Source organism: Prinia subflava, chromosome 1 (assembly GCF_021018805.1).
Source record: "Prinia subflava isolate CZ2003 ecotype Zambia chromosome 1, Cam_Psub_1.2, whole genome shotgun sequence".
In the NCBI taxonomy this organism is placed as follows: domain Eukaryota; kingdom Metazoa; phylum Chordata; class Aves; order Passeriformes; family Cisticolidae; genus Prinia; species Prinia subflava.
The window spans coordinates 110117068-110132241 of NC_086247.1; the positions used below are offsets into that span (position 1 = coordinate 110117068).

Here is a 15174-nt window from a genome sequence, read left to right on the forward strand (position 1 = left end):
CCAAATCCTTGCAGCATTTTAAAATTTGGCTAAGCATACCTATTAATATGTATTAATATCTCTTGGTTTTCTTATATAATAATACTTAATATCTCTTGGTTTTCTAGCATACTAATCATGGACATTGTTACCAGAATGTCACACAACTGGTGTGTGAATGCTTGATGAATACAAACACTGTGAAGAATCCGTGCTCATTAATTTTGAAAAATCTACAGGGTCCTAGTGTAAATAGCACCAGTATAAGTATAAATTTGAAGGTGCTTAATGCCAAGAACATACTTAGGACTATCAAATGATATGTGCAAAGGCACGAATCACTTGTTTGCAAATAGAAAGAGCAAATATAATAACCTAACTGCCTGTTGGCTTTTTATCCCAAATTCAGAGTCAAGGACCTAAACCATGACCTGAAATTCTACAGCCCCAGGCCTATTCCACATTCTTTCTGTGTTTCAGCAAATATACAAGAAAAGTGGAGAATTTTACACAATATGTTAGCTGTTTGTGTTGCTATGTCCTGAATTTGTAACTGCTCTTGGAAAAACAAGGCAGAAGATCCCCACCCCACAGATGCACCTCAAACTTGTTAAGGAGTTCACATTATCTGGGAAATCCTACCAAACTGTAATGCTTTTAAGGGCACAAATGCTCATGGAACCAGGAAATTTAAAATAAATACTGCAAGCTATTCATGGGAACTATCTCCGTTTTGGAATTGCAAGAGCCATCCAATTCACAGAGTTTTGCTTATTCAGGCAGCAAACAGGAACCTTCCCTGTTGTGTTTATGTGCAGCTGAAATCTCACTAAAGGACACATCAAGGACAGTGGAGCCTACATCTGATAAGAAAGTGTATATTCTACTTAGTTGCTTTATAAGGTGCATTGTTTTGCTTTTAAAGGCCCTTTTTACAAGGTCTGTTTTCCAACGTTGCAGCTTTTTTCAAGATGGCAGTTTTTGCTGAGAAACTGAAGCAACAACCTTTAATTGAATTCTGGGAAAAGGAAGTGTTGAGGGATTGCTTGCTGTGAGCAGCCCGATAGGCAGGCTGTTACCAAGACACGTGACTCTCAAAAACAAATGCCTCAGCCCAGTGAGCATCCCAAAAAGCTTTGTGCATGATACACTGCATAGCTAGAGGCTGTTTACCTTTCTAATTTTTAAGAAAACCAGATGGAATCTGTTGCTGGATAACCACTGCCTGCTGTTGTCTATGCTCAAGCTAATACCTGCCAGTCTAGCAGAGCACAACAAAAATGCTGTTTTCTTTCCTCTCTCTGAGTCCTTGTGAATGATAGGAAGACACTCTCTGCTGATGTGTATCAAGTGATCCCCATTACCTTTAAGCCCATGTCAGCTGTACATTTCTAGCTCAGGGATTAATTATACATGGCTTGTGCAAGCTGAGAGCTCTCTGTGGAAGCAAGCAGGCTCATTTGCACTAAGGACACAGTACCTAGTGGTCACAGGAACAGAGGATTTGATGGGAGCTTTTGAAATCATCTAGATGACCTCTGTCTCCCCTGAGAGATGGTTTTTTTTTCCATTTGGTGCTTCAGTGGCAGACTTAAATCCTCCTGACTAGCCTGTTCTAGGGTTTCAATACCCTAACCTGATAAAGCATTTTTGCCTGATACCTAATGTCAAGCTACCTGCTCTATAAATCCATTTCTTCACATCTCATCTACTACTGTGGGCAGAGAGCAGCTTATTCCCCTGCATCTGGCAGCAGTTTTTTTGTCCTGTTACCATGCCTCTTCACTTGCTCTAAATGAGCCATGTGTAATTGTATAAACGAGCCATCAGTGCATACCATCTTATTAATAACATGTAATTATTCACAGACAGCACTTGGCAATAGACAGAAAAGCTGGTGGGTGTGGGCTCCTACCAGAGGCAAGAGGCATTAGGAGGTAATGCTGCTCAGTGCCTTTCAGAAGATACTTATGACTGGGTCCTCTCTAATACAGGGATTTCACAAACTCACATTGCTTATCAAATATTTACGAGAAGAGGGATGAGCCCCTGGACTTGCTTCAGACTGGAATGAAGTGCAGGCTTGTGCTAACCCTTTCTACAGGGTGAATTTCCCTGCAAAGACTTGACTGAGAGGCAGCCAGACTGCCAGTTAACACTGGGGAAGGCAAGCTGCATCCACAGCAAGGGGATACAAGCCTCGTGACAGCCTGTGTTATAAGGCACGGCCACTCACAGCTGTTTTTGCTCATTTTACTACAGAGTGGTACATACTTGCAAATAGGAAACTCTTCCTATTGATATTGCTGGGCATCATGCCAGGCTTCTGAGATGAAAGAGTGATACTTGGGAACACACTAAGTGCTAATGACATGAAGAAGCACTTGGCCGTTTGTTTCAGAGGCTATGGTGACAGGTCCTCACACAGACCGTAGTGCTGTAAGTAAACAAGAAATAAGTCTTTGCATTTTTTCAGGAAAATAAATGCCTGTGGAAGAATGTCCCATATAGAGGTTGTGCACCAAGAGCTTCACGAGCCACCAGTCCCCACATTTTTCTCTATCTTATATGCAACTTGGAAGCCCTGAGTGAACAGTGCACCCATGGCAAATTATCATGTGCATGTTTTATTACAGAAAACGCAGACACATTGTGGCTCACGCTGTAGGGCTTAAATCATCACATTAGGTCTTTATAAAAAATGGAGATCGCTCAGCCTCATGGGAAAGACATTTGCATCTTCATCATTACAGAGGCAACAAACTTCATCCATAAAGATGTGCCTAGAACAAATGGCAGCAAATTGTGGACACATGTTTTGCTTTAATTGGTCCTCATCAACTCAATCCAGCTAGTGACTTCAAAGAGCTCTTACTACGAAACCTCTTCCAAATTTTTTGTTTCAATCTTTTAAGGTTTTCTTTTTCTTTAATGTCTTAAGAGATTTCAGATTAAATAGAATCTTTGAAGATACAGTATGAAAGCACTACTTCTTTATAGTTTTACATCACATGTTTGATTACTTATTCATAAATTATGAATGACTAGAGGTAAAGTGGCATCGCCCAGAGCCCCTGTCCTGGGCCAAGTGTAGCACTACAATTTTCACAAACTCTACCTCTTGACAGCTGGGATCAGATTCAAGCCAGCTACGACTCTATTCAAAAGAGCAGCTGTTGCTAGTGCCATTTTCACATGCTATTCTTGATCGGCATGAATGGATGGAATGCGCTCTTTTTGGAAAGCACAGCAAAAGAATATGGATGGCAATAGAATGTTTACATAACTCGTATGAAATTCACCAAAAAACCCAGACATAAGCTACCATCAAAATCTTATTTATATATGGGTTTGATTTTTAAAAATACAGCTAACAAATCCCACTGTTTGACAATCAAACCAATAACTATATGTCTTTTCTTCCAGCCCCAAAGCCAAGAAGCCCTCTAGAGTACAGAGTCCTGCTGTCGCAGGCACTGCACAAACACAGCTGAACAGAGCACAAATGGAGAGAGGTGGGAAAGTATTCACAAATGAGTGTAGCCACTACTGGCCCAGGAGCACAGCTGGGACTCAAACAAAATGTGGCAAGCCTCATAACAACACACCAGTTTGGAGGTGAAACTGCTTCTTCTGACATTTCTTTGCCACAGGCACATCCACAAGCACACAGTCCTGTCTCTCCAGCTGATCCCTGTGTCTACAAAACCCATCAACACTTTGTTCCAGCTATCCTAGGTTTTCTGTGTTTATGAATGCCCTGTGTTCACATTTACAAGGATGCATACATAGGGCACTTCTCTCAATAGCCTTGGGTCTCAATCACTCATTCATGCCACAGCAGACAAGACAAAAACACTGCCACGTTATCGAGGCAGCACCACAGACTCACTTGTTGCAGTTGCAGATGAGGAAGGCAGGCAGGTGGAAGACATTGGTGAATCAGCCCAAAGCAGAAAACCCTCTTTTGATACTTTCTCTGAAAGTCTGCTTTTTCTTCAACTGTATAGTAGCAGCAATGTTCCTCTTTTGTCCAAATGAAACAAATAAGACCATGCTGCAGGCCTTTCTTATACCATAAAGAACAGTTACAGGAAACACATTAAAGTAATTTCCTTTTCCTTGGACACAATGCACTGTCTTGGAGTTTGTTTTTAGCACTGTGATGTAACTGGGGGAAAAGTGAGCTTAGGTAACACACCTCAGGGCATCTAAAAGAAAGTTGGCATAACAGAAATTAAGTAACTTGTCATAGGCTTTTTATAAACCAACCAGTGAAAAAATACATTTCAGATGCCCAAAATACTTCTTATATAGCTATCGTTGCTGCTGCATTTGTTAATGGAAACTACATTTATTACAAGGTTTTGCTGCACTCAGATAAACAAAGCAGTTTTCTACCTGTCATTACAAGTAGTAAGTTCAGAAACCATCTTTTGAAATTACATCACAGATCTGACAATACTGTTGCACAGTCACACTATATATGTGTGTGTATATACATATATAAAGTTTTCTTGGTTTTTTCCTCTTTATATTCGGTGTTCCTCTATTTGCCACCTATCTCTTCAACATATGACCCTGAAAATACAGTTTAAAGCAGCAGGGATAACAAAGGGGAATGCTGCCAATCAGGGAAACATGGTATTTAAAAAAATAAAAATAGTTACAGAAAGACACAACACTGTGATAGGTTGGATGAACTAATAATACCTTCCTTCTTTTCTCTACATGTTGGTAGAAACATATTTATACAGTTCTGCTTCATATTTTCTTTACAATGAACCTAATGTTGATCCAGAAACCAAGTTAGTTTTAGAATTAAATCACATTTCAACATGGCAAAATGCAGTAAAGTATTCTGGGTCCTTAGCTATGGTAAAAATACCACAGCCCCCCCTGCCTTCAGTAGGTTTCTGGTTAAAATTCTCCTTGAGAAGCTCTTCCCACACTGCACTCCAGCTAGGCACCAAAGCTCTGGGAACCAGAGTTGCGCTGCTGAGCAGGTCATGGAGGCATATCTGGCTTAGCTTTATGCTCGAGCAAAATAATCTTGGGTGCACTTCTGGAGCCTCCCCTCTACTGTCATGAGGACACACCTCTGTTTCCCCTGTGTCATTGGAGAAGGAATAAGAACATCAACCAACCTAGCAAAGCAAAAGAAATCTCTCACTCTGTACCCTGATGAGCACGAGTAAAGACATGATAGTAACCAGATTTCTGTAACAGCTCACAAAATATTTCTTAGATTTAATTTTCACACATCCAATAAAAATAACAGTCCTTCCATTGCTCATTCCAAGCAACGTAAGCATGATTTCCTGGTTTTTCTCTTGCTTTGGCCAGAGTAAGAGAAATCCATACAAAACTGGCTATGAAAATATGTATATTGGAGCCAGACATTCTGCCAAATTGAAGTGACAACATTAAAAAAACTGGTTTGGTTTGTTGTTTTTTTTTTTCATTTTTACTGGATATTAGCAATTTCCCTTGTAAAACATGACAGCAAGTGGTTAAACTTACACTTTGTCTAGTCCTATTTTAATTAATCTCTACAATTTTGAAGAAAAGTTGTTGCTTATGATGCTTGCACTGAAAATTGTCAGTATACAAAAATGCCCCAACAGTGTCAATATTGTTTTACACCTAAAACCTTCCTTTACTTCCATGAACAGCCAGGAGCCAGACCCTGTCTACACAGTCTAAATTCCACCTGATGTTTTTGCTGGACTTTCACATTGGATGGACTCTTCTGAAAGCCAAAACTTAGAAAAAAAGGAAACTTTTCATCTCAGGAAGTGACACAGAAGTTAGGTATGTGTGAGCCTAGACTTCTCACTCACACATCTTATTGAGTGGTGACCACCAGAAATGTTAAGAGGGATGGATTCCTCCTCCAAAAATGTTGTATTATTTCATCCAGCCACCATCTTCTATACCTACATCTCATTTTTCTGAGGGTGACAGTTGCCTCAGTTGCAAGAGACAGCAAATCAGTTACATACATTCTTGTATAAAACTCTGCAGCATCAGCTGATCCTTTAACTCATTTTTAATACATTGCTAAATATCACAGACAACAGGGTAATTTAACTTCCATATGGTTCCTCCAGGTACCTGAAGCAAGACGTGGTTAAGTACTCCCCTGAATTGTGCCCTGCATAAATATTACTATCTTACATAAGGATTTGAATAGTTTCTTTCTTACAGAATAAAAATTAGTATTTACTTACTAAACAGTTGGCAATAGAGGACCTGTAAGCTTCTCTTCATGGTATCATGTGGTCCTGCTGGTCTGCCAGTTTATTCATGATTCTGTCAAAAAAAAAAGTCAAGAGAAGGATAAAATTATGTATGAAAAATAAAGGCTGCCTGGTTTTACCTGTTCATTACAAAGTCAGATGAAGCTTCACAGGAAAATTGTACTGATAAGCATTGAGAAATTGCCTAATTACACTTTGCTTGCTTTAGCCATGCTCTCCAACAGCATGGCAGGGAAGGATAGAGTTATGGCCAAACAGGGAAAAATGTCTCAAGAGTGTGAAATACACTGAAAATCACTTTCATGTCATGCTTATGGCTTGATAAAATTAATTTGATAGGAGACTTTTTAGTTTGGAGGAAGCGTCCTCAGTGGAGAAGCAAACACAACATGCAGACACCCCCAGGCAGCTGTGCTGGGCACATGGGGCTGTAGTTTTCTCCCTGAGCCCCCCCTTTTCACATCCCTCAAGAAGAACAAGATGTAGAAAGCCCACCCCCTCCTTTCCCAATGAATATTTCAGTTGTGCCGAAGAAGAGGAGATCCCAAACTCTGCTGAAATGGTAGCACAGAGGGCAGCTTTGTCCTGTCATTTTTAGCTTCATTTTAGTCAGCTGTTGTAGGTTACATTCCTTCCTGATATACCCCACCAGCTACCTAGGCTGGAGAACCTTCTCTTTGTCTCTAGACATTTTCTGTTTCTTCTAAACTGAACTGTCTTGGTGCAAAAGGGGATCTCATAATTCTTGTGCCTGCCTGAAAATGTGATGTGGCAAAGATATGTGACCACCCTACCTCCCTGCCTTTGCCCACTCGGGGAGCAACTAATAGTATTTTATGTGTCCTCAGATGGTATTTTCAAACACTTGACATGGATATTTTTTCACCTCGGTTTAAAAGATATTATGAAAAGATATATCCCAATCACGCTGGTATTAATTATTCACATTGTGAGGAAAATAAATGCATAAATCAGAAGTGAAAGCAAATGTGGTCCCAAAGCACTGCTGTGAGCAATGTCTCACTGAGTACCCAAAGACAACACAACATTCAAGCTCTATTTTCCAGAAAAAAGAATTTGCTAAACATTCAGCACCAACTGTGAAAAGCAGGACAGTGAGATCACCTCCTCGAAAGGCCAGTATTAAAAAGCATGTAGTATCCTTTAGCTTTCAGTTCAACACATTTTCATCTTCTGATCTCCTAGGGACATTTCTGAGTCGTCTTAACATGCATATAAATCTTTCAGAGCTTATTTAAAATGCAGTCTTGAAGACATGAGATAAACAAGTGAAACCAATGAATAACACCTTTGAACTGCATAAATGCTGCAGAGCTTGTGAACACAGAGCAATATTTGACTTCTATGTGGAAAAGTCAAAAAGATCATGACTTTTCTTGCCCGTAACAAAAGATGCTTGGGCTTTGTTAAGTTATTCCACATGGAAATTTATGCGCACAAATGCTGTGTGTTTGGGTTCCACCACACTTTCCATTTAAAACTGGACCTTAAAAACATCTCTGTAACTTGCAGAAATGTCAGCATTTGCAAGGTGTTTTCTCCTAAACAGAAGAAATCACCTGTGAATTAGCTTACCATTTTTAATCAGAATTGGCACTCGATTCACTCTCTAGTATTATCTTGGAAACTTGCTGAGGGACTTCTGTTTATCCCTTTTTCCCTATGGTTTACCAAATGATGAAACAGATGAGGTAAAAAACCTTAGTCTTTATGTATAAATAGACATCGTATAATCTATTACAGCACTATTCCAACATGCATATACAAAAGGTATGTGTTTAGCAGCCATCAAGATATTAATAAAAAAATGCAGGAAAAGACAAGAACCAGATTATTCCCTGACAATGTAGAAACCATATACCCAAGTATTCTCACAAAGTACAAATAAATTAAGTTTGTACCAAAACAGGGTTTACAAGCATTGACCCATGTGAAGACATAAGAATACAATGGAAAAAAGAGCGAATCTGAAATTGCAACCCTAAATCCACATTATTGACTTTATAATTTGAACTATGCTTGGCAATGTTGATATGATGCAGTTCTTGGCTGTGAACCACAATTTTTTTTTCTCTTCCACCTCCACATTATCGCCACCCATAATAAATAAAGGTATTTGCCCATAAAGTCTGGTATTGTGGTTAAAATAAATTGTATGCTTCTGTTATGTATTTATTTAAACAAGTAATTTACCCTGTGCTAAGAATATGAACTAGTGTGCATACAGACAAAGAAACAGAGGTTATCACTGGAAAACTTCATTGTGTTCTTCTGCTGGTCTCAGATAGAAGATTTATCCTTTCTACCACATGGTCATGAAATTATACATAGAGAACTCAGTGAACATACATAAATGAAACGTTGCCATGAATTTACAATGTCTCAATTTCTTTAGAGTCCACTGTGTGATTTGGGCTTAATAGAAGAGGACATTTCAGTCAGAAGGGATCCACAATGATCATCTAGTTCAACTAATTGCAATTTAAACGTGCAGAAAATACTTCAATTAAACTTTCCACAGTTTTTAATACTCTGCTTCTTATGTACAGGAAATGTTTGCAAAACAAGGATTTGTTTTATTGTGAGGCAAGAGACATCTAGTAAGATTTATTTGTATAACTCTGGAATCCCAGGAACACCAGGGATGGTTTTCCAAAGGCAGAGACTGCTCCCAATGACTATCAAGGCTGCACAAACTGGAGGCAGATGAGCCAGCCTATCAAGTCCCTGAATGATGACCTGAATGAGAACAGAAGAACCACTGCTGCACCCACCCAGGTGAAAGCTCCAGCAAGCCCATTACCCTGACTTAAACATGAGCTGCCATCAGGACAGCAGGGAAATGATTTGTGAAACAACCTCAGTGCAAGGTAATCTTTACACCCTGCCGTAGACTGCTCCATCTCCAGCAAGCCTGAGTGGAATAAATTTCTTAAGGTGCCATACTTTTTTAACTTGAGCATAATTATTCCTCACTTATCTCCTCTAAGTAATACATTATAGTCTTTCATTAGATCATTTAAAATCTCTTTTTCAAGCTGAGGAATTCCTGTCTTTTTTCTTTTTTCATAAGGAAGATATACCTTATGTCTGATAATTGACATGCCTTAAGCTCAACTTACCCATTCCAGATCTCAAGAGTAGGGAACAAAATTGTATGCAGCCACCAAAATTTGAGTGTGTACTGGAGTTTCATACTGCACAGTGATATTTCCTGTTTCTTCTCTACTCTCTTCCCAGTTGTGCCTACAATTGTCATTGTCTTCGTCACTGCTCTTGAGCTCTACACTGTTGTTTTATACAGCTGCCTGCTAAGTAACAATAACTCCTCTGAAGCCTCTCCTCAGATATTTAGAGCCAGGACTAATTTTTGCCTGTGGATGTGACTTTGCAATTATCATCAAGGAATTTCATCTGCCATTTTTACCACACAATCATTTACTACCTTGACTTTTTTGAGAGATGGCAATGAAGGGTTGAATGACTATTATTATTATTATTATACTACAAATATATACCTATCATATATAAGGACTTCTGAAGTTGCCACGGTTTCTACAATAATACCTTCCAATCATGGAAATTCTTCTGTACCTCTAAGAAGAAAAGCAAAATCTCACGGTCAGGCATTTCAATAGCTGCAGAGGAAATATCCTCTATGAGTATCAACCCATATCCAGCCATCACCATACTCCTCTCTGTAAGTAAATTTATTTATCATAGTCAAAGAAAGTTACAGATTGAGTGGCTGATAGCTGAGAGTGCTCTAGTTCACCCGCCCATGCTCTCTTAGGTATTTGAGTATGTAATTTTAGGCACTAATAGATTAGCAAAGTTGTGCATATGCAGATGGGAAGTGCAGACACACAGCCAGTTCCTGACTCTGGGCAGTTGAATTTAAAACCAAAATATCACCACCTGTTTTAAATACACAAACTGTCACTTACAAGAAAAAAAATTAAGAATGAGCAGAAAAAGAAATGGTCTTGGAAAAAAAATGAGTTCAAAAATGTGTGCTAAACTTCAATAATCCAAAATCTAATGTGAGTCTCTGACTTTTGTATCCATTTTATACTCCTCACTCATTTCTTCAACATTTCCCTCAGGTTTTTGAGAGTAGACTTCTCCAAAAGACTAATTTTGAAACATACTGAGCTTTAATGTTTGAGAGGCCATTCTGAGTATTTGAGAGAATCTCAAATCTGATACAGATATACCCAATCCCTGAGATTTTTTTTTAGTTTAAGTATTCTAAAGTTAATTTCCTAGATTTTGGCCTCCAAGTGAAAGGGCATATTCCCAATTGCTCTGAACTCCTTCTGAGAACCAGGAAATAAAGGTGTAATTATGATTGTTTTTTCAGTTCTATTGCAGTTCATACTGGTGTACCTACTGACATACTTCGAAACAAAGCAATAAAGTTAGTGCAAGTTTGCAGTCAAATCAATTTCAAGGTTGAAATATTCATCTTCCATAGTTAAATTCAACAAAATTTGTATCCAGAAAAGGTGTCACATGTCTAGCCACAGACACCTGTGTTTGAAAATACTGGTTAAGCACTTGGTTTCTGAAATGGACTTGCGTATTTTGCATTTTTTAGTACACAATATCACAAATAGTTTATCTTACCAAGATGATGAATAGATGTGTGAAATCCCTGTGGACAGCTAGCAATATTGTCTTTCACAGTAAGTGATGCCCTCAACATATCAGTTAAATTAAAGAGGACAATGAAGACATAATGATGGATTGAAGACAAGAGTCCAAAAGAGCAGACAGCTCCCAGCCATTCATTATGTCTGATGGGGAAAAAATGCCAACCAGGCCTTAAATTAAAGAAGAAATAGAGGAGAAAGAACAGAAGATTGCACGTTGAGTCAAAGCTAGCAGTCACTAGAGAACTCTTTTTTGTTGTCTGTCAAATGGAAACCAGGAGACTAGAATAAAGAAGCTGAAAAATGTTAATGAAAAGAGGAGACAGGCAAAAGACATGCCACTCCCATCCATGAAGCACCTAAATCATGATGTTATCTCGGACTGCCTTGTGTCTGCTATGGATCATTCTGGAAACAAGAAAGTGCTACACCACAGTTTTCAGCCTTGATCCTTTCAATATAATATTGACCCAGGATGTTCAATGAATTTCTTACAAGACATCAACAGCACAGGCTCCTCAACAGAGCTGAGACTACTCCCAGGAGTTACTCCTCCAGTGTAAATTCCACCACCATGGTCTTCATCCATTGCATCCCACAGGTTTCTGTTCCAGTGTGCCTCATAAAAGAAAGCAGGTCCTCTTCTTGACTACACAGGGCTCAAGCACAACTTTGTGTTTCATTTGTGTTTGTTTCTTAATTTTATGGCCTGCTTTCACGATCCAGATGTTATTTTCCAAAATTTATATCCCAAAAAGCTTCAGGGCATGCTAATAAAAAGATGATTAACTGGCAGCAATAAGATTCCTCTGAGCAGGAATTCTCTGTTCTTGTTCAACATGTGCCACATTGTTTGCTGTGATTTATTTCCCACTGCTTGGAACATGCAAACCACCATTACCACCTTTCTTCATAGCATTCTGAGTGCAGAATTTTTTGTATTTCTGTCCACTTTATATTTAGATCTTTCAGCACTCTTTGAAGTAGAATCCTCTTTGCAGATTTAAGAATGAGAAATTCAAATCTACTTCCACTCTTACCCAGAGAAGTGTACACCCTTGGCTTTCCTAAGGTCTCCAAAGAGTAGGGTCAACCCTCAGGTTGAAAGCTGATTGAAATCAGTCTTGGTGGTGGAGTGCAGGGCTGTCACATGTGCCTAAGGAATAGTCAGGTGGGAACTGAACTAGAGCTACTACCATGCTTTTCTTGCATCCTATGTGACACAAACTTGGAAGCAGAGAACCTCAGAGCATCCAGAAAAAAAAAACAAAACCAGAAAATAAACAACCTTCCCAAAGTCTCTCCCCTCTGAATTCAGATGCACAGCATCTACAATCCTCACTGGACCTTAGGCTGGCTGTGGTTTGTTGTATTGGTGTTTGGACGCACACATCCCCATAAGCACAAAGATAAGCACCAGTCAAGAAAAACACACAGAGAAAGCAGCGTTGATATACAAGGGAAACCTGCCAGCAATTGTTCTCTCTTCTTCAGCTTCCCTACTTCATCATTAACTATCCCTCATCTCTCTAACATAACAGTTCCTATGTTCCCATAGCCCTCCTCCCAACTGTGACAGTGTTTCCATGAACAACTCTAGGCAAGATGATCACTTAAAGACTATTATCATTTGTTTGGCAAGTGGAGGATGTTGCCAGCTAGCTCACCCTTCACCATCTTCCTTTATACACATGTCAGACCTGGGGCGCGCTGATGAAAGGGAGAGGGAAGAAAGGAACCCTTGAGGTTCACTGTCATAAAAACAGATGGACATGAAGAACCCTACATCTAAGTGACCATGGCCAGGGGAAGGACTTTGTTGGAAAAGGCCGAGTAAAACTACTGTCGCCTTTGGCTATTTAATGTCTTGGCCTCTATGGTGATCTCATGAGCAATCACTGAACAGCAAAAGGCAATCATTCAAAGGGTAGGGAAAACTGAGAAGAAAAATACCTGGGTGGAAATTAAAGATATTTCGCAAGAGAGATGACCATTTTGGAAAAGCTGTGACAGACAGGGCTACTCTCTTGGCTAAATAAAACTGAGAAGTCCCAGAGATGGAGATGAGAAAAACTATAAAGCACTAGGCTATTAAGTGTCCTTCACACTACATCAATGGTGCAAGGGAATATTTCTTGACTATTTCTTTGTTCCTAATTACCCACTATTGGCAAATACTTCTTATGGCAGCTTCAGTGGGAGAAAAGTCTGAACAGTTGTTCTGGTTGCTTCTTGTTTTCAGTGGTGTAAAGACATGAGTGAGTGCGTCTGTCTGTCTAGTTTTAGAGTAAGAAACAAAGAAGCCTTTCCTTACATCATTCATGTCTGTGGAGCCCTGAGAAGCTAACAGCTTCATAAAGATCAAACTGAATTAGCACCTGTAGGGATAATTAGAATTTTGTCATTAATAAATATTAGGGGTGGGCAGGGGAAGACTTCTGTGCTCATTTTAGAACTTGTATATGGCTGAATATAAAATATCCAATGATGAAATAATGAAATATTTTTGTGAAATCTCTGTGGACACCTAGCAATATTCTCTTTCCCAGTAAGCAATCCCCTCAATACCTGTGAATATATGGGTGTTTGAAACTGTGATACTGAAATTTTATTATGCACCTTGAAACATGCTATTTTGGGTGACTGAAGGGAAAAAGTCCAACTTCTCTGAGTTCTTAGGAGAATAATCTTTCACAATGCATGATGAAAAAAAAAAGTGGAACAACTGAGTCAAGAAAGTTGTACAGAAAACGTCCATAGTGAAAAGCATTTTTCACTGTCCTCTTGTAAAAAGACCTTTTTTAAAATGAAATATGACAAATTTAAGACTCAGTTGTGTAATTTTTCAAAATTTTCTTTGTGGATCTTATGACAGCCAAGCCAAAGAAAGATTTTTAATATTCATCTCAAGCTCATGATGAAAATTTCACAGGCTGCAGTACACCAAGGAAGCATTCAACAGTGTAAACTGCCTGCCCTTTGACAGGAAAACTTTATAACCACTGGAAGCTCTCCTGCCTTTTAAAAGACTTTTTTGGCACACAAGACTATTTTAGTAAAGATGTCTCTGTAACTCCTGGAAAAATAAAGAAAATACAGCCTGCTCTTCCTTCTCATTCACAGCAAGGAATGGATGTAGAAACCAGCTCTACTTCCACACCACTCGTGATGGTGGGTTTTCCCTGGAGGATTTCTGTGGCATCTCATGGGCCTCAGAGTGTCCACACTGTGGATGTGCCATTTGATTTACTCCCTGAAGCTCTCTCTGCAATGAGTAGGTGGACTGGCTCCTCTGCAGCCTGATGCCTGTGCCCTGTTGAAAACGCTTCCCTTGGGAGGAAGGGGCCCATTCCTTTTGTGGGGCTGTTTCTCTCCACTGAGTTTCAAAGGGCTGAAGGTCAATTAATTGATTTCAGCCTGTAACACTGAAAATGAGGATGCCAACATCTGTAAAAGGAATCTCACCTAGAACTTTCTCCAGCTACAGGGAATTCAAGGCTTATGGGGTTAACTTCTCTGCAGCTGTGTTAAACTGTTCTCTTGTTCCCATTGTGTAGGATATACAATAAAAAAAGACTTAATGTAAAGGACAGGCAAGCAAATAGCTTTGCCTGCATTGTAATAAACACAGGAGAGTCAGAAAAGGGTTTACCTTTGTGAAGCAGCTGAAACCAGGCTTTTCACATCATTCAGCTTGATTAAATGCAAGTATTTCAAGTAGATTAAAAAAGCATGCAAAAGAGAAGGTACTATTTTCCCTCTCTTACAATATGGCACTGTATTCCTAAGATGGATTGACTGGGTGTAATTTTCAAGAATGAAAAGCATCTGCTGTACACAAAGAGGAGTATGCATGCTCTGCATGTCTAAAATTCAGGCCAAAGATGCTTAAGTACTCCAAAATGCAAGCATGTCCTGTGCTGTCAAACATATCTGTATCGGAGTCCCGAAAACACTGTTACACAGGCCCCAGATTTTCCTTTTTAAAGGAGAAGTAGAGATGGAAACATCTCAATATAACATTTTAACTGCAAGATCGTCTTCCCCTTAGTGAATGTCACAATTACCTAGCTAAACAAACAATCCTTAAGACACCACCACAAAGGAGGCTCAATATTGTGCATCAGCATTATGTGATTTACAGTGAACTAAAGATGCAAGCTAAGAGATGAAAGTGCCTCTAATTGTTTTGACAGAAATCTCACTTACTGGGTTTTGGCTTTGAAAACTTCATCTGTAAAAAAGGTCTCTTGTAC

General features: G+C 39.3%; 1 protein-coding gene across 4 annotated transcripts in view; it reads right to left on the reverse strand.

Annotated features, from left to right (window-relative positions):
* The window catches only part of TMEM108 (transmembrane protein 108), a 162303-nt gene that overhangs the window by 77715 nt on the left and 69414 nt on the right, over positions 1-15174 (reverse strand). For all 4 annotated transcript variants that reach the window (XM_063420538.1, XM_063420512.1, XM_063420528.1 and 1 more), the window contains exon 3: positions 6213-6294. In XM_063420538.1, coding sequence (XP_063276608.1) covers positions 6213-6252 — 40 coding nt within the window. In that variant the 5' untranslated portion in view covers positions 6253-6294. The remainder of the gene's footprint in view (positions 1-6212; positions 6295-15174) is intronic.